This window comes from Primulina tabacum, chromosome 1 (genome assembly GCF_025594145.1).
Source record: "Primulina tabacum isolate GXHZ01 chromosome 1, ASM2559414v2, whole genome shotgun sequence".
Classification (NCBI taxonomy): Eukaryota; Viridiplantae; Streptophyta; class Magnoliopsida; order Lamiales; family Gesneriaceae; genus Primulina; species Primulina tabacum.
The window spans coordinates 55,677,467-55,702,780 of NC_134550.1; the positions used below are offsets into that span (position 1 = coordinate 55,677,467).

Here is a 25,314-nt window from a genome sequence, read left to right on the forward strand (position 1 = left end):
GTCGATCGTCTCATGATTAAAAATACATAAGATTATCTCACAGAAATTTAGTGTTAGAGTTCTATGACATTATATCAGTTTTTGTAGAGATTTAGCAAAAATTATACTTTCTAAAGTGACATGAAACTTGAGTGAGTGAGGAAATAAATATTGATGTAGCATGGATATTCTCACTTTCTTGCCGATTAATCCCCTATTGATCTTGTCAACAAACCTGTTAATTAAGAGAAAACTTTATTAATTCTTGACTAACCCATTTCATAAACATAGAATTCAAAGTAAACATTTTGATTTCAATAAAAGTAAAACACGTTTTCGAGATATTTATACGATATCTAACCACAATTATATCGTATCTCAAAAATGTTAACACTATATTACAATTAGTGTTTGATCAAATCTAACGTCAAATACGTTCCAATAAAAATAAGGGAGAAAGAAGGATCCATACAAATCCAAGCATTTCATTTTCTTTTTGGTCTTTTTCTTTTTCTCCTTTTCCAATCTGTTTTCTCTATCGGTATCAATCTCCCCCAAAGTTCACAAAAGATGGGCTAAAAAATTTGCCCAAGCTCAAGAATCCCACAAATCAACATCACACAATCCCTCATTCCAAAACCAAAACGCAAACTTAAAAACCTTCCCATGCATATACACACATATATGTTGATGAAAGTCCAATCTACTAATTAGTTTCTCAAAGGGTAAAATCTTGGTGTCGACAAAGGAAATGGAGTAGGGTTTGGGGTGGTGGGGGTGGAATCTATGTTAGTGAGCTTGCCGCCATTCTGGGGTGCGGAGGCGAGTTGTTGGCGTTCGCAAGACGGGCATATGGTGAGGGTGGTGGCGAAGTAGAATGGGTTGGAGTTAGGAGTCTTGAGAGCTCTCAAATCTTGCAACTCTTCGTAGAGCCTTGCGTTTTCTTCGCTCAGAGTCTTGCAACATCTCTTCAAGTACTCGCAATCCACCTCGTTTTGCTTCAACTTGGTCCTGCATATTGTGCCAAACGTGTTCATTAGTGCGTGTTACGTGACATGAAATATATACAATGAATGAATGAATGATAAGAGGATCGATTCACAAACCTCGCCCTTCTGTTCTGAAACCATACTTCTACCTGTCGAGGCCTCAGATTAAGCTGATTTGCTAGAGCAAGCTTTTGCTTCTGCAACACAAAAAATAAAAATTGGAAGCACTTATTTATATGCATAGATTAGAAAGAGAATAAGATGAGTTATTTTCGAAGAAAAATATAATATTTTTTATTTTTATTTTTTAGCATGTATGTATAATGCTTGTGTGTGTGTATATTGACTCACAGGATTGAGAGTAGGGTGTTCTTTAAAGCTTTGTTCGAGAAAAACAGACTGTTGTTTGGAAAGCCTGAGTTTTTTTCTTGTGTTGCCATCATCGTCATCACTTGCTCTAAACGATTCTCTCTCGTTTCCCGTGGCTTCAAAATCTCTCTTGTTACCAAAATCCATCTGGAACAGTAACCCTTCGCTGTTCGCCGTCGAGACTTCTTCTGCGGCCGCCGGTAGTCTGTTCACGTCCAACCGCCTCGTTGCCGGTGGCTTTTTATCCCTCGAAGAATCATTTTCGGAGCTCCCTGGAAAAACCCACAAAGAATATTTATTCTAAACGAAATTAATATTGTTCATCACGAATCACCGGAACTTCAGAGATTAACGCATAAAATACACAGTAATCACATAAAAACCACTAATACCAGTATCAAATTTCAGCCATCAGATGAATTATTAAAATACCATTATCGGATGACCAAGGTAAGGATTCAACATGTGTCGAAATCTCGCGAGGAACAGGAGAAAAAAGGAGAAGATTAAGCTGAAGCGATGCCTCCCCTTGATCACTGCCAACTCCTTCTGATAAATGATCATCTTCATTTTCACCATTTTCTTCATCAATTCCTCGACTTCTCTCCATTTCTTGATTGAGTCTCAAATCGATGCCCAAGTTTAATCCACCAGTTGATCTCTTGATTTTGGTAAATGCTCTCTGCACCTCTTGAGTGCTGTTTTCTTGCAAGAACCTCATGGGTTCCGATGCATCTCCTAAGCGTAAGCCTAATTCCATAGCTCATAACACAAATCAATGGAGAAATGAATTAGAGAGAGCTGGGTTAAAGAGATGAAGAACAAGAAGAAGAAAAGGTTTTTGGATTGAATGAGTGGAAAGAGTCTTTATACAGAAGTTATCCTTCCATGAAATTATTTAATGGCAAACAAAGAAATAGAGAACAAGGAGCAGGAGTAGACCAAACATGCACAGACTTGTTCCCTTTCCAAATTAATTCTTTATATTAGTTATTGTGCACACGCATTGCAGTGTGTATAATTTTTTTATCATTATCGATGAACTAAAGTGAAATTTGACAAATCATGGAAATAAAAGTGTGTGTTGAAATTTAAAAAAAAAAACAAAAAACAAAAGTGTAATATTAGTATCATATAAGGGTAAAACTGGAAAACAAATTTGGTGTCCTCCTTAGTTAGTTATTATCATGTTCTCACACTTAATAATATAGAAGTATAAATATGTCTATATTTTCTTTTTATTTTTATTATTATTATTAATATTATTATATAATTAGTTGATAATATATTAATGAGTTTTTGTGAGTGACGATGAAATGTCATTTACTTTTGCTCCTTTATAAGGTTTTGGTGTGTGAAAAATGGAGCATTAAGAATAATAATGGTGATTATTAGTATAATGAGGTCGTTTGACCGAAAGAGCACACGTGAAAGTCTCCAATTTTTATGTGGTTCCAATTACAAGATTTTGGGGGACCCTTGCCCATTTCTCATTCAAACCTAATTATTATTTTTCTATGTTAAATTAAAGATTTCGAAAAAAAAATTGAGAACTTTGCTGCTAAACCAAATTGTATATATATATAAGATCAAATGTGTTAGGAGTAATTTTCGGATTGAAAAAAGGGTTTCACCAAAATTTAGTTAAGTATTAAGGTTTCTTCCTTAATTAATACTAAGTTATAATTAGTGATACAAATACATCTAAAAAATATTTAAAATATACCTAAGCTCAAACACAAACATTCATTGCAATAAAGAGGAGCTAGCTCAAGCTTACCCCAAATCGGATTATTCTATGTTGTAATTGGAGTATTTTTCTTTCTATGATATGGTCAAATGTTAGTCATTTGATCATCAACATATATGTCAACTTCATAAAAATATGAGAGACGTACATGATTTAATGATATTGTAATAAGAAACCCAAATCATTGTCTAGCCCACCGTGATTTTCATGCGTTCTAAAGATAGATAAAAACTTGTGTGAGACGATCTCACGGGTCGTATTTTGTGAGACGAATATCTCATTTGGGTCATGCATGAAAAAATATTACTTTTTATGCTAAGATTATTATTATTTATTGTGAATATCGGTAGGGTTGACCCATCTCACAGATTAAGATTCATGAGACCGTCTCACAAGAGACTTACTCATAAAAATACTAGATTTAGGGATGTTTTTAATATTTTCAATTAATTGACTCCCGAAATTAAAACATAATTTCTTGGTTTGGTCCTCAATTTCAAATAATTTAATTTCCCCTTGTTTTCATTTTCCTTTTTTTCTACTTTTCCATATTATTGTTTTAAATAGTTCATTTATTTAACTTGGAAATTCAGAATGTAATGTTTCAGAGAGATGTAACAATAAATAGTCGACAAAATCATATTTTAAACATCTAGTAATTATAAGTCCTTGTTTGGCCAAAAACATGTTCCACTTTGTTAAAAAATTACTTATAAAATCTCATTTTTTAAAAATAAAAAGGGTTATACATTATCATCTTATATATGAAAATTGGTATAACTGAAAGTGCTGTCCTCTTGTATATGCAACAATTGTAGCAGTGATATTGTGCTTTAATTTATTTTTGACGTCACACAATCCACGGCCCGTGGCCAAAACATGGCAGAGATGGTCAGAACTCAGAATAAATCGATCCATTCGAAAACTTTGAGGTTTTTTTTAGTATTTTGCTATAATAATAATAATTTGGGCTGACATTGTTTGGGTTTGATAGTTGAAAACATTAAACGTTATATGTTGGGTTGAATTCAGGTGAAGGTCTGCTTCATATGATCCAATTGTAGTCGGTCACTATTTTCTTGGGATGACATTTCACATCAACCCAAAACATATTTTTTCAAGAAAACCCAAATTACATCGGACGAGTGCACCAAATTATACGACTCAATATATGTACTCGATAAATAAATATCTTTGAAAAAAATGAGCAGAGGATAGATTAATAAATTTCACAGCTATGCCCTTATTTAAACAATCCATAACTTTTGAATTTGGGTCATCTGTTTTGGCTGAAAACTCAATACCTAATGTTGTACTTTTTTACATCAGATGAATCTAATACAGTGTCATAAAAATTTTAAAAATTGTCAACGAACGAAATCTCGTGTAAAAAAAGCAGGGCAAAAATTTGTGTGAGACTGTCTCACGGGCCGTATTTTGTGAGACGGATATCTTATTTGGATCATCCATGAAAAATATTACTTTTTATGCTAACAATATTACTTTTTATTGTTAATATCAGTAAAGTTGACTCGTCTCACAGATAAAAATTCGTGAGACCTTATCACAAGAGACCTGCTCAAAAATTAAAGATGCGTGAAAACTTTTACTGACAATAGTATGAGTATAGAACGGAAGAGTACAAACAAGAGTAGGATCCTCCACTTAATCTGTCTCTTAACAATTTTCTAATTCTATAACAACATTCATTACATGAAAATGGAAGCAAAGAAGATATAGAGAGAGCCTGATGGCCTTGACTCACTCCACCATTGCACCAATACCAATCCTAATCCGCCTGAGCGCATCCGCAACAGGAACGTCCTCCAAACCACGCCGCTGCTGCCTAACACTCTCCACTCTCCTGGCTTTGGGTCTCGGCGGTGTCTTCACACTGGATTCCAACTCGCACGCAACATCCCCATTCCCGTATACGGGAATCACCGACCCGTCCGACACCTCTCCCTCGCAGACCGGGCACTCCTTAGACGTCGAATCCACGTAATTCATATGATAAAAGCAAGCCCAGCAAAAAAGGTGTCCGCAGCAAGTCACCACAGGACTCCTCGCCGTCTCTGAACATATATTGCAAGCATAGAAACATACTTCCTCATCAGGCACACAAACGTTGTAAGCCCCGTCATTCATCTCCAACGCCTTGGCCACCAAATGGGAACTCTCACTTTTCCAACATTTCCCACTCTCAGCCATGTCATGATCTCTTGGTTGCTGGTCATGCCGACGCCGTTGAATGGCACGACCGGTCACAGCCTGCAGAAAACGAATTCTATCGCCTATTCCGCTATTACAAGTCTCCGGTTCATTTAACGACGACCCCAAACGCAATGGTGATTTCGGCGACTGTTGGTTCAGATCAAGATCCATGACTTCGTCCCAGTAAATCCTTGAGTTTCCTACCAAGAATCCTACTTTAATTGGCAAAAGAAATAACCCAACAACCAATAATCGAAATTGAACATTAATTAAATCAACAAGATCAGGGTTTATAAGCCCAGAAATCAAAAAAAGAAAATCAAAACGATCATGTAAAAGAACAGAACCACATACAATTTTCTTGCCCGTTTGGTGACTGAAATGTAGAGTTTCGATAAAATTTCTTTTCAAGAGAAATTGTGAGGGAGGCGGTAAGGTAGCTAATACTGTTTTTTTTTTTTTTAATAATTAAAATCCAAATTGCATTTATACTATTTGAGTTTCCTAAAAAAGTAGTATCAAGAAATCGCCTCATCCGTTCGATTTGGATCCCACAACAAAAAGAGGTGGGTCCACTTGATTCGAGGAAGTGTATATTTTCTTATATGATATAATAAAAAAAATAAATCTCCTGTGAGACGGTTTCACGAATCTTTATCTGTGAGACGAGTAAATCTTATCGATATTTACAATAAAAAGTAACACTCTTAGCATAAAAAGTAATATTTTTTTCATGGATGACCCAAATAAGAGATCTGTCTCACAAAATACGACTGTAAGATCGTCTCACACAAATTTTTGTCTAATAAAAATTATTTCAAATATATAGATATTAAATATATTTGATTGTTGATTGAGATATGTTTGGTGGATTTGAAATGTACATCTTTTTAATCTATTTAGATGTAATGATAATTATGAAAAATTTAAAATATTTTCCAAATATATGTCATTTCACATTTATCATCAAATTTCTGACCAAATGTAACTTAATGTTATGTTTGGATTCAAGATGAGTGAAACCTGAAAATTTTCGCAAGTTGAATGTGAATGAAAACATAATTACAAGCACGATGTGAAAAGACTCATGTTAAGTACAATGAAGACAATCGTCGAATCGTGACGATATAGATACAACAGATTTAGAATCAAATCCATTAAAATCCTTTAATTCAAATGCAACACGAGGTTTCAAATGAAATCTTTGAAGCTAAGGATTTTCATCACATAATGATAAATCAATTGGTTTGTTTGAGTAAATTTACATGACAATGAATTTTAAATCCTCAAGTTATTTTTTGAGTTATTTTGTTTTTTTCAAATTTATGTCAATATAAATTCATTTTTAATCATTCTTTCAAATACTATATCAAATATAAATCTTCAAATTCAAAAACAACCTAATGGTTTTGTCGCACCCATTTCTCTTGTATTTAATGAATTTAAGGCTTAGTTTTTTTTATTTATTTTAATTTTTATATTTGATAAATTGATAAGTGAGATAAATGTCAAACAATGAATTATTTTTTAAAATAATGTTTCTCAACATATTACGTGTGTATGTAGTACATATTTTTTAATTTTCAAATAAACCAAGTTCAAAATATTGATATATTGTGTAGCTAATAACAATATTTATATAAATATAAATTAATAACTCGAAAATGTTAGTACTATGCAAATATAATATGGAAGCAATTAATGAAAATCTCATGGAAGGCGGAAACGAAATTATTATTACTTATTTCATCTGAATTTGTCTTTTGTGAGACGGTTTTCCGAATCTTTATTTGTGAGAGGGGTCAATCCTACCGATATTCACAATAAAAAAGTAATAATCTTAGCATAAAAATAATATTTTTTTAATGGATGATCCAAATAAGAGATCCGTTTCACAAAGTACGACCCGTGAGACTGTCTCAACAATGAGTCGTGACAGATGAAATGTCTGAAAAATTATACGAATTCTTTGTGGATAATTCTCAACGAGGCCTTCGACTTAGTTTTGCTTAGTCATATGCCAAGAAATTCACAGACTTTGTCCAAGAAAAAGGACAAAAAATTTCAATATTTAAAAAAACATGTTGATTTAGTTTATTAATATATCAACTCCAAATTGCAAGTCTTTCCACGCTAACCAAGGAGGCAATATGTTACATTATGCAAATGTGAAGTGAAATTTCGATGTATCTTTTGATTTTTTTTATTATATAATTTTAATCATTTTTCATAAACTTGAATGTCGGCTTTTTGTCAACATCAAGTATGAAAATGACTAGATTTCAAACTTTGGGTCGGTAGTATCCGGGAATGAATATTGATCGGGATCAGGCTTATGGCTGTCGTCGTTGGATTCTTGCCTGTGGTGGGTGATTCTTTCTGTAAATCCATGAGAGATTTCGAGACAAGGGAGTTGCAGAAAGAAGAGCATGGTATTATGGGCATAAAATAACTTGTTCGCATTCTTATCCTAGTAAACACAATAAACCAACCAAAAACAAAAATCATCGTCTTGTCTCAAACACTAAAAATTCTTACATAAAAATTACGTATCACTCGTATATATAATTTTTACAGTAATAATCTCGTCCTACATACTAAGCGGCCCCTTAATTCATTATTACATTTTTTCCATACTTTATGCAGCTTCGGCGGCTACGAATTAATATATAATGCAACAATATATGCTGTATGTATAATTTGTCTTTTGAAAATTTGCACGATGCTCCTGCATGTTACCTAAAATTTTTCCAAGCTTACAAGTTGACTTTGGAATATTATATTTCAAAGTAATAATTATCATGCATCAAAGTCTTCTGAACAAAACAAATAATTATTGTGTCTAATCCAATCTTATATATGTTCCTAGGTATACTTTTATTTTTTGTTGGAAAATCTCGGGATAAAAATAGATTAAACAAATGTCTACGAAAAATAGTCGATGTAAAAGTTTAACTATTTTTCTTAAAACGATATTGCTCCATCATGGTGCTCGCGGTTGTTGGCAATTCGTTTCCCAAAATACATAAATATAAATTTTAAAGTCACACGAACTAGAAAATGTTTAGAACGCTACCAAGATATTATGCAAATTTTACAATTTCGAATTCTAAGCATGCATTAAACTTAAAAATCTAGCAAAATTTGGATTTATGCGCAAATGTTTATAAACTCAAAACTAGATGACAACTCCTGAATTTAATTCAAAAGTTCGAATTTAAGCGTATAAGATTATAAAATCCAAACTCAAAATTTTATATTTTGAAAATTTGAACTTTAAGCACTAATACTTAAAAATTCGCATATAAAATTAAACTTAAAGAGAAAAGAGAATAATAGAAATTGGCGTGTTGAATGCGAATGAATGAAGTTTTATTTATACAGGATGAAAAACCTTGAACCAAGATTCATACATCTTCATGAAAAGATATAATGTTCCACTTAATTCATTGACTTGGCCATTGCACCTCTTCAACCTCTTTTTTTATTATAATATATATACATAATAAGATTTTGATTCATTCTTTTAATTCGATGAAATTCAAACTCATTTAATTTTTCATTCACCTTAATTGATAATCGAAAAATAATTTTATTTTTTGCATAACTTATTCGAATTATTTTCTCGATTCCAAAGGAGTACAAAATTGACTTTTATAACAATGTATAATATGATCTATTTATATATGCATGGGAATCTTCAGATCTGCGTGCACTCACAGCCACCGGCAACAAATGAAGAAGCACTTCTGTAACGCCCCAGATTCGACGACTGTCCTCACTGTACCACGACGAGTCTTTCCAACGTGCTTATATCCTCACTCACACGCACCCTGGGAAACTTCCCAGGAGGTCACCCATCCCAAAATTGCCCCAAGTCAAGCACGCTTAACTTTGGAGTTCTTATGTGATGAGCTACCGAAAAGAAGATGCACCTTCATGATATGAGTAGTACAAATCAAATCTTTTAAGCCCTCTTCAACTGTACAGTCCATTACATTGAACAGTCTCGGAATCCCTCTCATTCCCGTGTGGGTTCGGTTCATTCATGTTCCCTTCACCTAGAAGCCTGCCAGGAGCCGCTCATTGTCCGTACAACTGATGGCACCGGCGATCACCCCCCGCCCTCTTCGGCCCCGGGCCTCACAACTTCAGCCACCCTCATCCCCTCAAACTCTCTGTTCCTGCACTCCATAAAAACGATGAATATGAAGCTGATGTTGTCTGCTCAGGCTGTGAGCAAGCCCTGATTCCAGCCGATCCGGTCTACACTTGCTCCGAACGCGATTGCGAGTTCTTCCTCCACAAATCGTGTTCTGAACTACCCCGCCATACGGGCATTCAATAAATCAAACTTCTAAATAATGGGTCAAATTTACTGTATTTTAATGGGAAATTTCCATATTTAACCAAACTTTCTTCATCCCATGCAAAATTCAAAGTCAATGAAATCATATTGTCACCATCCAAATTCCAAAATTCATATATATAACAATATATATGTTAATCAAGATTGAAGAGATCCTTCAATTAATTAACAAAAATGGAGCAACAAAACAAGCGACACTTCAGCAACCCCCATGTCTTGTCTCATCTCAACAACAGCGCTCAAGAAAAATTCAAGTTCAAAATGTGCAACATCCTAATACCCTGCCTTGACAGAATAGTTACCATCCTTGCTTCCAACCTAAAATCTAGATCAATACTTCCCCTTCGAGTCCAAGGGATATCAAGGATTCCTTCCACTCCATGCATGGAAAATTTAGCCTTAGTTCCTGCTCATTCCACTCCCCCGTATCCTTAATGAACCTAGCCACTGAAGTCTCCTGTCCTGAATACAATTGTAGGCAGCTTTTGAACATCGATGTCCCTGGAATCCAAGGGTCTCGGAAAGCTTTAATGGTTTGCCCATTCCCCACTATCCAACACAATCCTTTCTTCAATAAATCTCTCCCCAAATCAAATATCTCCAAATATAAGAAGGATTGTATCCTACCTCCGCATGCCGAAAGTATCTTCCTGTAAGTACCCTAGGCCATAAACGTAATGCCTGAAGTAAATATCACAATTTGTTGATTTAGTAATATGAGATTACTAAATAATTAATGATTTTTTTAAAGAGTTGAACATGACATAATTTGGTCATATGAAGTCCAAATGATTTGAAATTTGGATATAACGTAGAAAACTCAAAGATGTAGAAGTTCCATGTTTTGAGTTTTGAAAAATTTGGTCGTTTTACTGGTCCGAAGAGATATATCGGTGTTAAAATGTTAAATATTAAATATTATATTATATTATATTATTTTATTAATATAATATAATATAATAATATAATATAATATTATATTATATTATATTATTTTATTAATATAATATAATATAATATAATATTAAAAAAATAAAAACAAAATAATAAAAATAAAAGATGAGGCGGTGGATTCAAATGAAATGAATCTCATTTCACCTGCACATATCGAGAAAGGTCAGAGAAGAGGTTATAAGGTTTTTGATTTTTCTTTTCGATCTTGCGACTTATCGGTTTATCCAATCGACGAACCGACTTCAGTTCTGGAATCGTTGACACGGGGTCTTCGATTTGAGGTATAAATTTTATAGTTTTGGTGATGTTTGAAATTCGTCGATTTCTGGAATTGTTAAATCATACTGAAATTGAAGATTGTTGAATAGTGTATGATTTTAACGAAGTAGAAAAGATTATAGTGGTGTTATTTTGAATTATTCCTAATTTGTTTTAATTAGGGATTTTTAATCGTTGGACTGAGATTGGAGAGTTGTTGTCAGTTGTTATTAATTCTGATTATATATTCGGAGTCTACGAAGTATAGGCTACACGTTGATATAAAGTTTTCGTAATTTGACGGATGTTGTAAAATAGCCTATTATTTGAAGTTAATTAATTAGAGTGTATTTGATGGTAGTATTGTGAATTAAATACACCAGATTATTAAATTGTTGAACAATACGAATTTATAATCGAGTTTTATATTTTGTTGAATTAATTGTTGTTGGGCTATTTGATGTTATATATTGAGGCTGCTATAACTGTGTTGATACGGTGACAATGATATCATAATTATTGTTGAATTATTTAGATACATCACAAGCCTCAGGATCAAAGAAATAGCCAGATTGTATATATACTCGATTATCAGGTACATGTTGACGTACGAGCATATGTTGTTATTGTTTAGTATTGATGAATACTATTGTGTTGAACGACGATAAATCACTGGATTTGGGTGATTTGGTATTATATTTGTTGTTTATTATTGTCGATGTTGTTGGTTATCGTTGTTGGGAGACGTCTCGTTGATGTTGTCACGTTGATGTTGTTCGTTCAACGATATTGCTGTCGCCGGTGTTGGGGTGCGACGTATCGTTGATGTTGTTATTCGTTCGACGATATTGCTGTCGCCGGTGTTGGGGTGCGACGTATCGTCGATGTTGTTGTTCGTTCGACGATATTGCTGTCGCCGGTGTTGGGGTGCGACGTATCGTCGATGTTGTTGCATTGTGATGTTGTTGAGGTTGTTGTTGGCTGATTGTCCAGAAACGGCAAAGGGGGTATTTCTATTATGATTTCAGTTATATTTTATGTTGTTAATATAACTGTTATGTATTACGATGATGATTGTTGTATATGCTCACCCTTTGAGGGCTGTTTCTGTTGGGCAGATTACAGGACTATGCGTGAGACAGGATAGTGGTGAAGGACTAGGTGTGTGTAGTCAAACAGTCTTGTAGTTGATAGTAGATAAAGACAGTATAGCTTATTTTTCTTATTTGAGTTGTATGTGTGCATTTATTATACTGTTTCTGCTACACTGACGTAGATAGTGGGGTGATTGCACTATTTTGTCGTATATGCATTCGTCGTCGAAAAGAAAATTTTTTTATGCATATGACGTCACATGTTGCATGATTACGTGGCGAGGTTTGGGGCGCCACAATAAGTGAATTGCCACACCGGTTTAAGATTTTGTCGAAAACAATGAGATTTTGAAAGCCAAGGCCTCCCGCTGATTTAGACTTACAAAGTTTATCCCATCTGGCCCAATGCATATCTTTTTTCCCAGCAGTATCATTCCACCAGAATTAGGCAAAAATCTGCTCTATTCTCTGACAAAGAAACACAGGGAGCTTAAAACAAGACATCCCATACGACCGAATTGCTTTGCAAGACTGATTTAATTGGGTGTTATGTTGTGATTACTGGTTTCCAAATTGGCGTAAAAGAGTAGAGCATGAGCTTCCACGTATGTCTGATGGTGCCATATCCCTTTAAGATATGAGACATATTTGCAGGTCAATGTATTTGATATCCTTGCGTCACATGTTACAGAAAATTTGAACGATGAAAGTCTTAGTTGTCTTCCATGCATGACACATGATGCAAACTTAGTTTATGGATTTGATTTGCAAAATGAAGTTGAAATGAGTTTTATGGCTGCTTGAACTTTTCAAGGAACTTCTTTACTTATAGAATAGGTCCATTATGCTTATCAATCTTATGTATTGTGCTCTGTTTGTAATTAAAAACTCTCATCGATCTCCAGTTTAACTTAAGTGAGCTTCAGTAGTTTCCGACAATCCAAATCAGTCACTCTCTTTCCCTTGGAATCTATTTTTCGCATCTCACGTGTTCTTTTCTCTAATATATGTATGCTAAATTTTAATTTGGCCAATTTTTCCTATCCACCTTAATATTTTCTAGGTAGAATCATTAACCAATCAAGAAGAAGGCGAGTTGCGTGCCAAGATCGAATCTCTGGGAATGGAGATAAGGAAAGTTCCTATCCAATCAGCTCAACGTCTTAATGAGTTAGTTCATAGATCAGTTGCAGATTTTTTATCCATGTAGCATTCGTGATACATGATACGTCGTAATTCAATCTGGGATTTACAATCTCGTCCATTCAGATGGAGATAGCAGAGGAGCTGGACAAATTATCAGCGAACCTAGACGACGTGGATGAAATGATATCCTCGGCAATGGCTTCAGACCCACAAGTCAAGAATATCTTAAGCAGCACAGCAGATGTTTGGATTCCAGTTATTACTGCAACATCTGATGAAAGGTGTAATTTTAATTCCATGGTCGGAGAAGAAAACGGTAGCGAGGGCCAAGGGAAAGGTTCTGCGTAGCAATTGATCCAATGGCAATGGATTAATTCCTCCCTTACAAGTTATGTGAAATATACTCATGCAGAAAAGTCGAATTATCGTATATTACTTCTGATATTGAGTTGGTTAAATTAAGAGTTCAAGTATGCTCTAAAGTTTATATGATTATGCGAACAGAATAAACGTTCTTAAGGTTGTATACAAAGTACACAGAAATTTTCATCACTCGATGGCATTCAAAATCTGGGGTATTAGTAGATTCTACTTCCCAAATCAACAATCTAATGAGAAATAACTTGTTACATTTCCGACAAAAAAATATGCTTTTCCCAAGCATTCATTATTAGAATTGTTCTAATTCCGCATAGTTCTGTGAAACTTCAAGCAGAAGCCGCTTTCTTGGAGTAACTTTCAATCCATTCCATAGTAACACTCTTCGGCCTCTCTAGGGGCAACCCCAGGGCTCGATCCCATATAAGCTAAACAAAATAAAACAGTAGTAAAAACAATCTCAGTTTAATTTTCACATGGAATATAAAAAATTACTAATAAGAAGACGACTGATACGGAAACAGAACCTGTGCACAAATGCCAATAGCTCTTGACACACCAAAGAGAACAGTGTAATATCTGTCATAATAGAAAGATGGTTACGTGCATAATCCGTCTCATTTTTTACTTGGGTAATTATTAAAACGGATGAGGATGGAGAGCTATTCATTATTGGAGAACATGACATTTGTACCTTGCTTCCGTTAGGCCATAATGATTAAGCAACACTCCACTGTGGGCGTCTACATTGGGCCAAGGGTTTTTTACCTGCAAAAGTCGGAAGAGAGAGAGGTGAATATCAGGACAAGGCCCGCAAAACTGAGAGGTTCGTTCAGAGTATGGTTCAACCTTCTAATGCGAGAACGAGAAACCTATTCCAAAGTTAAATCGAGTATTAAACATAAATATAGTCATTTTGCAGTGCTGTGAGATGGAATTGAGGTTGTGTTCAAAAACAAGTCCACTATTCCAAAGTTAAATCGAGTATTAAACATAAATATAGTCATTTTGCAGTGCTGTGAGATGGAATTGAGGTTGTGTTCAAAACCAAGTCCACAAGATTCGTGTGGACTTGTTTTTTAACATAACCTGACAAGATGAACATGTAAACAGGAGATTGGCTTAATTTTGTAATGAAAAGTGAAAAACAGAAAAGAGCCGGTTTTCACAATTCATCATGTCGCAACTTCCACTGTTTTAGACAGGAATCACCTTTTTACTCGAATCAACGGGACCTAATTTTGATATTGTAATCCGTTCAAGTTGTTGTAATCCGTTCGAGTTGAAACTCTACTTCATCCTCTGTAATTAATTTAACACTCTACTTCATCCTCTGTAATTAATTTAACTTCTAATCTATTTTGAGGTTATATAGAGAAACTCAATCACATGCCCAGATGGTTATCACTGCATACAAGAAATTTCCTATTGCAGAATAGTCACCACTTACCTTGCCCAGCTCCAACAGTATAGGGGGCACTACTTCATAAAGATGCGAAACCTACATTGTAAATAAATGAAGATTAAACAAAAGAACAAACAATTTTGAGCCTCAAAAGACAACTATATGTTTTTAAGCCTAAAGATAAACCAGTTTAAATAGTGGATCATCAGGTAAGTGCTTCAGAGCAAATTCTCTCTGGCATGTGTATCTTGGATCTGTCTTGCGTAGAACTCCGTGACCAAATCCAGGAACAACCTTCAATATCAATATGAGATGAGAAAGTCACATTAAAGATAATAAAAGTAGGAGATCGAAGCTTTTTCTTCATTCCTATATTATTTGCTCTCCAGCTCGCTGCTACACTCCACCCAAAATAGAGCAGATATAAAAGAAAGAAGCCAAAAAATGATAAACAAAATAAGCACCGCAGCTATGATGAAATTCGAAATAGAACTTAGTATTAAGTAACAAAAGACACGTGAAATTCTTAGACAGCGAGGAAAAAAGGCACACTAAAGTTTTCTCTGTACATAAGTGTATATGTTTCACTTAAACGTGTTTAAAACTAAGACAGAAGACTCCTTTGGTTTACAAGACTATTTGACCAGCTTCAACGCTTGTTTCAATTTTGTTAATAGTACATCATGTTGATTTTAATCGAGATAAGATAGGAAAGGTTTGTATATCGTATTTCTCTTCCCCCAAACATTCAAGGTAATAAAAGTTCAAATGAAAGAATTTTTTCCCTTGGAAAATTCAAGTTCATCACTGCAAAGGCTAATAATGGAGATTCTGTTAGTAATTCATAAATAAGATCAGTCGAGCTTCAGCTACTTTTGAGCTAATATGGCAAGGTAAAGAAAAAACGTGTCTACAGATGGGAAATTTCAGCTATTTTTAATTCAAGTAAACAACAATGACGAATGAAAAGAAATTCAAGATAAAATGGATCTACATTTAGTTATAAAATACGAAGCAATTTCTGACAAACAGGAAGCTTGCTAGAATGCGCATTCTCACAGAAAACGAGATTAACAATTTCAAGAGTATTCACACACTACCTTGCCACTGTTCAATGTTTTCCATACATAGTCTTTCAAATTTTCTTTACTAACATTCTCCCCACACTGTTCTACGACAGATTTAATCCATATTAACACCTCCTGCAATAACCAAAGAGAGCAGCCAATGAGATACAAGAAACTCTGCTTGCTACCAGAAAAAGGAGTCCACAATGTTGACAATTTTTATGAAATGCACTTTTTAAGTTTTTATAGACAAGAAAGTATTATCTAGGTTTTCCCCATATCCATAATAGCAGGAGAAACAAACCTAGTCTTTGAAAAAGGACAATGCTTTCTATGTTCAACTGTACTGATGTATAAACATTTTAGAGTAAAAGGAGAAACCGATTGTAATAAGACAACATGTTTCTGGAGTCTGCCTCCTAAAATCCTACGAGATAAAGTCTGACTAGTTAACAAGCACAAGTCAACATAGTACAGCAACACCATAAGTCCAACTTTTACATTATCTATAATTGTTCTTTGATGGTATTGATCCGTTTAGGCACCAATAGAAACAAAGGTTAAAATTCAGTTGGACAAATCAGTTTCATAATTAATACGTAATGTATTCAAATCAATGTGATGGTCAGATAGCAAGCAGATTTTTTTTTTTAGAAGTTTCTCTTTACAAAATTATCGCAGGAAGAATTTAATGAAGTGCACAGATCACTTCACCATCATAACTGACAATTAAGCAATGCATGCCGCACCCACAAAAATAAAAGATATGCATGGGAACAGAAACATTTTAGCACCTGATTAGCCAAGCCATGAAGTGGACCAGCTAGACCATTTAACGCAGCAGCAAATGATAGATATGGATCTGAGAGGGCACTCGCAACCTGCAATGATAAGATAATTTATCGAGCAGTAAACAAAATTCAAGGGCACAAAGGTAACTGCACCAAATTTAAGTCCTAAAAGTCAGAAAAAGATTGAAAATATCATGAATTCGCTAAAATCATTTACATATGAATCATAGGTAGCGAAAACCACTAACCAGATGACCAGTATGGGCACTAACATTCCCACCTTCATGATCGCTGAACAAAAAGCACAAATATTGTTGTATGTAAGACGATTCCGAATCAGTATGCAAAAATGCATGTCAGGGTATAAATCACTTAACACACCTGTGAATGGTGACATAAAGCCTCATAAGCTCTAGCATGGCCGGATCATCAAAGCCCAACATGTGGGCGAAATTTCCACCATAGTCAAGGGAGTAATCCATTGGTATAACTTCTCCATTCTTATACATCCTTCACAATTTCAAATGTTTACATGAATGATGCATAAAATTACCCCAAAAAAATTGATCTAAATTAATGAGTTCAATCACCCAAGGTTAAGTTCCAACTGCCAAACCTGCGGTAGACATATGAAGCTACAATGGGAAGTTGAGCAATTAAACTAAGGGAGTCCTCAAATGCTGGTTCCCAATACCTGAAGGTCAAACCAGTAGCATCAGAATACAAAATGAAGCTAAAATCAGAACACAAAATCTTAGGAAAAAACTCACTTAGATTTGTGGATCCCTTTCTCATATGCCTTCTGAAATTCACTTTGAACCTTCATGAAACATGTGAAAGTGACTTTTCAGTCAATAACTTCTTAAATAAAATCAAGAATCATGAAATGTTTCCATAGAACAAGCCCAAGAGAAAGCATTTAAAACACTAAATCTATAAGCCATTTTGTTAATGGAAGAAGAAACAATCAGCATTTAATCAAGAATTAAAGTTTATCCAAGAAATCACTGCTAAATGCTTTTTGTACCCATACATCAAAACAAGACGAGAATTATGTATCATACATATCCGAGCGTCTCATTACTCCCTTAAGGAAACTCCAAACCAGCTACTTTACAACAAACCTGCTACTTTTCTTTCGCTCTCTCAGTTAGCACTATATTAGTATTACCAAATAAAATAAAAAATAAAAAATAAAAAAATCAGGCTATCAAGACCAGCTATGAAACATCACTCATTGCCAAATAAATGACCCAAATAAATACAGCAATTCATCAATCCACCTGAAGAGCCATGACACCAGTTGCAAACTGAGTCATCGGATGAGCAGTAACGGGTAAGGTGTCAATAGTTTTGTACACATGATCTGCAATCAAGTATGAGAATTCAAAGATGGAATAATTTTCCCGGCACATATAAACATGATAAACTTGCATGAAAATAGACACGAAAACTTCAAAGAGAAAAAAAGAACACGGTGAATAAAAATAACACAACATATGAAGTGAAGGAGCTTTCTTCTCATTGTAAAACCAATTTGCATAAACAAAAAACTTGATTGGATTGAATGAAATGATTAGGCATCTCAATCATAAACGGATTTCAGAGTTTGATGTATACAAAAGCGAGGTTTGTTTGAATCCTGTCTTATGTGAAATCATAGGATAAGCAGTTTGAGGTAAATTTGTGGATTTAGGAACCTGGGACAATAGCACGACGTTTCAGATCCTTTGACAGCGAACTCACTTGTTGTTCTGTTGGAACCTAAATGAGGTTAGTAAAAAAACAGACTGATTAACTTTTAAACATATCAAAAGAGCATAGAGGAATCAGAAAAGCACAGCAAGTCAATCAGAACGTCAACAGCAAACCAACTTCTAAGCAGTCAACAAAACGAAACTAGTAGCTAACTCAACATACAAATTAAGTAGAAAATAATTGTACTTTCCAGGAAAATACAGAGATAAAAAAAAAATGCACCGAGAGTTTTTAGCAGCCAACCTTCCCTGTTAAAAGTAGCCAGAGGAGACCCTCAGGCAATGGTTCTCCACCAGGCTTTGCAGCAGGTAACAACTTTTGACATTCAGGAATAGACAAACCCCGAAAACGAATTCCCTGAATGAATAGTTTGAACGGTGATACACATTTGTAATTAAAAAGTAAACAACCTACTTAACAAGGAGTTACTGATTCTGCAAGCCATGAGCCTTACATATTTGGAACTGCATGGATATTTTACAATCTTAAATCGAGTCAGTAATTTACCTCTTCCGGGTCAAGCAACGAGGTTTCCCACAATAATCCGGTCATTCCCCTCATCCCACCAAGTACCTTTGTAAATTTACAAACAACTCAATTTTTACATGCTGTCAGCTTCCCTATCACCATAAAATAACCGGAGGAAAAAATAACTGCAACAAACAAACAGACCATATCAACTGTGATGTTTCCCAGATGAACCTTTCCGTGTTCAGACTTAAGTTTTTTTAGGCGTTCCTGTGGAAATGGAGGGTGCAGTTAACATCATTACACCAAAATCCCTTCAGACATCGGTAGTTTGACCAATTCACCAAATAAAAAAGAAGAACTATCAAACAAGTGTGCAAGTGCATGGTCAGATGTCTGTCCATCCGTTTTCAGTTATTTTAATTAACATATTACTGGTAAAAGTACCTGCTGTTCTGGAATCAACTCCTTCAGCTGAGAATGGAGATCCTAGAAAAAGTTGATAGCAAAAATAGCATGAATACCACCAATTAATTTAGTTTTCAACATGAAAACAAAACAAGGCGAGAATTAGAACACTTGGTAATGAGTGGAACTCAAAATAACATCATGCAATTCCCGACTACTTTTAAGCCCAGTTTCATCCCGGATCACATAACACCAAATTTTAGGCATGGTTTTTCCCTCTAAAGTAGTGCTATTTCTATTCCAGTGTTCATATTATACCACTAGTTTGGAAGATTTTATGATCTAAAAAGAACCCACATTGACTAACATCCCCAAATCACTATAGGATTCTTCCTAGCAAGGAAATGATCTATACATCAACAGTTTTAAACACCGAGGATTCACAATATTCATCATGGCTCTTAACTATCCATCTTGAGCTATAGATAAATGAGCTCCATATCCACTTAAAAACCCGCTCTTTTCTTCCTAATTATACTTAATGGGCATAGTAAGCATAGGAAACAAATTCAAATTTTATCTTTTCCTTCTTACATTAGCAAATAAAAGCTTCAAATCACATATGATCACAATAGATAATACAGAACAAATTAAATTTTTATTTAACCTAAGTTGTTTCTTATAATTCTACTGCTGAAATTGGAGGAACAGATGCCTGAAGGCCGCTGAGCAGCCAAAAAATGACTGATATCTGCGACAAATCAATAAAATATCCACTACAGAAGATCATCTCATGTTCACTGATCCAAGTGGGAACTACAAATTAAATAACTGATTTCTAACAGAATGCTTACAACATCAGAGGAGGTTTGGACTTGAAGCCAGCGAACAGAAGCGCTGAGACCCAGCTGCTGAATCTGTTGTTTACACAACATATAAACACATCGATTTTATCATATAAAATCAATTATTCAACATCTTCTGTACTTTGTGCATGAACAATTCTGCAAGAAAAATATAGACAACAGCCAAGTCTTTGAAAGCACTTACGGTTCGTGAACGCAGCCTGGATAATAGAGAAATGCTTTTATAGAACACCATTGCGCACCGAAACCAAAATTGTACTGCATCAAATAAGTTATTACCAAAAGAAAATTACTTTACACAAAAATGGCTCAAAACTAGCACATATAATTTCACACAGACCACTATAAAGCTTCAAAGATTCATTGTGAAAATTGAATTTACATAGATTTTCATAAGAGAACCGAGCAAAAGATAGAAATAGAAGATATTAAACATAAAATTGTCCAACACTGACTAAAAAAACAGATAATAGATTACCACCTCTGAGCAGAGATGACAACGCATGAACCACGGTAAAGCTTCTAAATATTCATTTTGGAATAAGAATGTTCAGAAATATCTCAGCAGATCAGCGGACCCAACATAAAAATTTGAAACTATTAGCCTGAAAATTCTACATGATACCTCGAAAAGTGATGAAATTAAAATGCAGCTACTTCAAATTATAAAGCAATTTGCAATCAAATGTGACTAAAAGAATAAGATATTAGAGCAAAATAACCATGTGAAGCTTCTAAATATTAGTTTCAAAAAATGGGATTTACCAATACGATCAGAAGATCAGCTCAACAAATACGAAGAACTAAAAATTCGTGCAGATGCTTAACCGAAAGGTGAAGAAATTCAACGTTCAACACATCAAAATAGAAACCAAAATTAAAAATTAATGACAATCTAATCCAGAAAGCAAAGAAATAGGCTGGACATGACCAAAAAGCAAGAGATGTGACTGAAATGAGTACTATATTGGCCAAATCGTGCGGGTTATGGACGAACGAACGAGTCAAGAGGCCTTCATTGATGATGATCAACGGCTGGCGATTCTAGAATAGCGTAACCTCTTAAATCAAGTGATAATGGATTTTTTTAAAAATAAATTACACGAGATATATGTAAAACATATTTAAAAATAAATTAAACGAGATAATATGTAAAACATTTTAATTTTTTAATAAATCACTCTGTATTTCAAAAAAAAAATCTAAACAAAACTTATTTTTTAAATCGAACGGTTCTTTTAAACTAAAAATAATTTCGCGTTAATTGTTTAGTATTATTTTATCAAATTAAAAATAATAATAATACATACAACATATGTGCATCTTTTACCAGTGTGTAAGATATTTGAGCATCAAATTAATTTAAATCTAGCATCAAATATAAGATTTTGAGCATAAAATTTTAATTTTTTTTTAACAATATCAACACTTGTAACACATATTTAAGTATTAAACAATACACAAATATCATATTTAAAAAAAACTCATCCGATAAAAGACATGTATTATAGTGTTAACACTTTCTATACATATTAAATACTCAAAAATCATATATTACTATCAGATTTAAAAATTTTATATTCAAATATCATATATATTAATATTATAGTTTTAATATTTTATACCAATTTTCAATCGAGAAAAAACATTTGAACACACCCTAAGCGTGTGAAACATTTTTGGTGAATCAAATAGTTATAACATATATTTTTTTCTTGAAAAGTTAAGTTTAAATTTAGGGATTTAAAACAAATTTGCCCTATTAACATAGGTCAGGATAGATAATAGAAAATAAAAATTAAGTCAAATAAAAAACTAAAATTAAAGTAAATATATGTAGCTATTAATTTTATGAAAATGAATCTCTGATAATGAACGTGCCATATTTAAACTATCCTGAAATTGGAGTGGAGGGAAAAAAAAGGTGTTGCTATAAAAGTATTCTAGTAAAAATAGTTTCGCAGAGTGCGCGTGTACACTTGGCCGTGTTTTGACTTTTGAGGCAGGAAAATGCAGTGCAACTGCAGGGTAAATGACTGCAGATAGAGGTCAACAGTGCCGAATGTGGAGAGGCATCAAACATATTTGGTTATTAATTATGACCAAAATTTGCAGCACAAAGTTTTCGAATGCAATTACAAGAATTATTTACTCTTCATGCTACACGAAAAAGTACAGTGGGGGGAAAGGGAGATGAGAGAAGGCAAGATCCACAATTTTAGGTCACTAAACAGAACAGTCATCCACACACTTCACAAGGCCATTATTGGTGATGGGATACCTCAGGCCGCTTTAAGAGATGTACATTACCTGAAAAAAAAAATGAAAGTTATTTTTTTTCAGGTATGAGTAATTTCATATGCTATTCCCCTATTGACACCCCAAACCAAATAGAGAACAACTAGAAACTACAATAGCTATTTCATTTTCCGACAGAAAACACAGCGCATGTGTTAGGTTCTAATGCAGTCCAAGAATATGAGCCCTCACTGCTTCATGTTCTATTTAGATTATAGTGCCGATACATCTAAATTTTAGAAAGACAACTTGATTGAAAACGTTATCGAGAAAGAATGGGAGGTTTGAGAAAATGAAGCAGAGAGACCTCATCGCAAATGAGACCATATTGACTCACTCACTTGTTCCCAGATAGACAGCGGCGCAGATATGATACTCTCTGATCTTGTCAAGAAAGCATATACCGGCCACCCAAAGAAATATGTATCAACTACTATGAAAATATAAAAATAGCCATGGCCAGCGTGCAATTACCACAATTAGTTTATCAAGTTCCAAAGACAGGCTCATAATACCAAACTAATATTTCTAGTCCCAGCTGTGTAATTCTGGCGGCAGAAAAAAAGGAACTTTTCACAACCCTAGGGCCCTGACCATTATCTTTCTGGTTAGTGACAATTCGTGAGGGGTAACCGGTATTTTTGTTTATGACTACCAGTGACAACTGTTGACAAATAGTCCAAAGTAAGGCATTACATGAGACATTTCGGTAGCCAAAACATGAAGACATAAACAACTTCAAATCAACTCATTTTAACATTACAAAACATGAATAAATGTGTATATTTTATATTTCAACCAAGGATTACAACTGGTTCCCTACCCATAATTGAGAAAGATTAGCAGGGTGGAGCATTCATGTAAACCCTCACCATCCCCACCACTAAATTTAGGCACAAGGATTTACAATTTTATGTCAAACTCACAACTCAAATCCATCATGTACGGTCAACTTAAGATCTACGGTGCATTTAGATGAGGGGATTTGATTTCAAAACCATCATATACTTTTGGCACAAATTAAAAAGGAATTTGAAATCCCTTTCATTGGTCCAATACTTCATTGCTTTGATTTAATCCACTCCTCAGTCTAGTTATTTTTTTTTTTGATAGAAAACTAACTTTATTATAATAATCATAGGTTACACCATTTACGCGGATGAGTAATCCGCTGGAAAGTTACAAACAAACGAAAAGTAAAAAGCATATCAAAACGGCATCATAATCTTATGTATTTCAAATTTCACTATGCAATCCAACATAATCTTCCCACTGTTTTCAACGGATTTCCAAATACCAGGACTTTATGCGTTCAATTCGTAGTTGGCCAACATGATCCAACTTAATTGTGCCTTGAACATCTAGTGAAGACTGCTCTCCTAAGTTCTTGTACATGCAGACAATCAATCTTATTTAGTTTTCTACTTTATCTTCATCATTCGGAACTATTATATCGCTGATTGGTACTATGTGCTGTAAACTAAAAACAAAACAATGGCTAAATCTACATCACAATTTAATCCATTCTTATGCATTGCACCTCACAACCGTGAGGATGAATTGATTCTGAAGGATTCTAATAACTCCTTTTATCGTCACTTAAATATAAATTAATATCTTACCAAAATTGTGAACAAAACATCTCAGGCAAAACAACATATTGGCGAAAATCAAAAGAAGCAAGCATATTGTACCGCTAATTATGCCGGAAAATAATGACATCAAATAGAAGCTCCGATTGAACTTCAAGTTCTTGCAGATGCACCGCCATCACCATTTCCTCCCCCATCCTCATCCACTTGCCACCTTGGCCAACTTGACACTGTCTCCACACTATTTTCCCTCTCTAAAACCTCATCTCCTCTCTCCACCGCCCCAACCTGTGTCGGCGAGAACAAATTCTCCTCGCTCCCACTGCCAACGTTTCCCTCCTCACTCCACCCCTGCCTTCGCACAATATGCCTAAGCGTATTCCTATACCCATATAAATCCACCTCGTCATCCACAAATTCCTCAAGCCTCATAAACCGCACATCCTCCCTACCGATCTCCGCTCCTTTCTCCTGGCATGTGGGTAGCTTATACCGGCACACGGGGCAAGAGTTATTTATCTCAAGCCAAGGAACGATGCACTCTGAGTGATACGTGTGTTTGCAAGGCATCAATTTCGCGACAGAGTTTATAACAAACGGGTCCTTGCACACCGGGCAAAGCAAAGTAGGGTCATTATCGAGGGTAATCGTGATTTCCTCTAATGAATCGATGGACGCTTTCGGGGCGGGGTTCGAACGTGGGTTCTCGACGTCAGTAGCGGTGGTGGTAAGGTGGTGGATGAGGCGGTGGAGGTAGGGGCTGTTTAGAAGGAAATTGTCATCGGAAGGGGTTAAGGTCAAGGAGGTGGCGTTGTTGGGGTCCATGGAGAAGGGGTTTCGGGAGGCGGGGGAAGGTGGGGCAAGAGAATCTTCCAAATCCATCTGTTCGAGGGAGTCACGATGGCAGTGCGGGCAGAGAAGGGCGGTGGGTGTGGGAGAGGGCGGAAGGCCGATGCTCATGTCGCAGGAGTGGCACCAGAAGGCGGGGTGGTAGAAGAGGCGGGGAGGGGTGGTGGTCGACGGGGTGGATGACATGGTGTGGCGGTGGCAGTGGCGGAGGAGGGATCGTTAGGTGGTTGGGTGATTTTGGAGTTTGGGTAGAGGGGAATGAATGGCCATTGCTTTGGAGTTTGGTTTGATGAAGAAAGTTGTGAAGTGAGG

At 35.0% G+C, this 25,314-nt stretch overlaps 4 protein-coding genes across 7 annotated transcripts; all 4 read right to left on the reverse strand.

Moving 5' to 3' along the window:
* Positions 1-284: 284 nt before the first annotated feature.
* On the reverse strand, positions 285-2,293 carry LOC142551751 (homeobox-leucine zipper protein HAT4-like). The gene is made up of 4 exons (XM_075661139.1): positions 1,770-2,293; positions 1,320-1,609; positions 1,086-1,165; positions 285-990 (listed from the first exon to the last, which is right to left on the reverse strand). Exons 1-4 carry the CDS (start codon positions 2,095-2,097, stop codon positions 690-692), a joined length of 999 nt encoding a protein of 332 aa, XP_075517254.1. The 5' UTR covers positions 2,098-2,293; the 3' UTR covers positions 285-689.
* Positions 2,294-4,692: 2,399 nt separating this feature from the next.
* LOC142520026 (uncharacterized) lies at positions 4,693-5,752 on the reverse strand. 3 transcript variants are annotated; one of them, XM_075622983.1, is made up of 2 exons: positions 5,656-5,752; positions 4,693-5,513 (listed from the first exon to the last, which is right to left on the reverse strand). In XM_075622983.1, exon 2 carries the CDS (start codon positions 5,470-5,472, stop codon positions 4,849-4,851), a length of 624 nt encoding a protein of 207 aa, XP_075479098.1. In that variant the 5' UTR covers positions 5,473-5,513; positions 5,656-5,752; the 3' UTR covers positions 4,693-4,848. The 3 variants fall into 3 exon arrangements, with proteins under 3 accessions (XP_075479098.1, XP_075479106.1, XP_075479092.1); XM_075622991.1 differs by having other exon boundaries at positions 4,693-5,501; positions 5,656-5,737; XM_075622977.1 differs by having other exon boundaries at positions 4,693-5,516; positions 5,656-5,737.
* A 7,828-nt stretch (positions 5,753-13,580) lies between these two features.
* Positions 13,581-21,224, reverse strand: LOC142551760 (citrate synthase, mitochondrial-like). The gene is made up of 20 exons (XM_075661150.1): positions 21,090-21,224; positions 20,448-20,520; positions 20,252-20,314; positions 19,437-19,478; positions 19,194-19,259; positions 19,029-19,094; positions 18,765-18,878; positions 18,464-18,527; positions 18,047-18,129; positions 17,534-17,583; positions 17,380-17,457; positions 17,145-17,273; positions 17,012-17,054; positions 16,767-16,853; positions 16,006-16,107; positions 15,092-15,199; positions 14,951-15,001; positions 14,195-14,268; positions 14,028-14,079; positions 13,581-13,928 (listed from the first exon to the last, which is right to left on the reverse strand). The coding sequence occupies exons 2-20, from the start codon at positions 20,496-20,498 to the stop codon at positions 13,830-13,832; spliced, it is 1,422 nt and encodes a 473-aa protein (XP_075517265.1). The 5' UTR covers positions 20,499-20,520; positions 21,090-21,224; the 3' UTR covers positions 13,581-13,829.
* A 1,110-nt stretch (positions 21,225-22,334) lies between these two features.
* Positions 22,335-25,277, reverse strand: LOC142551769 (putative E3 ubiquitin-protein ligase RHC2A). Of its 2 annotated transcripts, XM_075661171.1 has the most exons (3): positions 24,256-25,277; positions 22,869-22,940; positions 22,335-22,573 (listed from the first exon to the last, which is right to left on the reverse strand). In XM_075661171.1, exon 1 carries the CDS (start codon positions 25,186-25,188, stop codon positions 24,307-24,309), a length of 882 nt encoding a protein of 293 aa, XP_075517286.1. In that variant the 5' UTR covers positions 25,189-25,277; the 3' UTR covers positions 22,335-22,573; positions 22,869-22,940; positions 24,256-24,306. The 2 variants fall into 2 exon arrangements, with proteins under 2 accessions (XP_075517286.1, XP_075517278.1); XM_075661163.1 differs by lacking the exon at positions 22,869-22,940 and having other exon boundaries at positions 24,256-25,276.
* Positions 25,278-25,314: the final 37 nt, after the last annotated feature.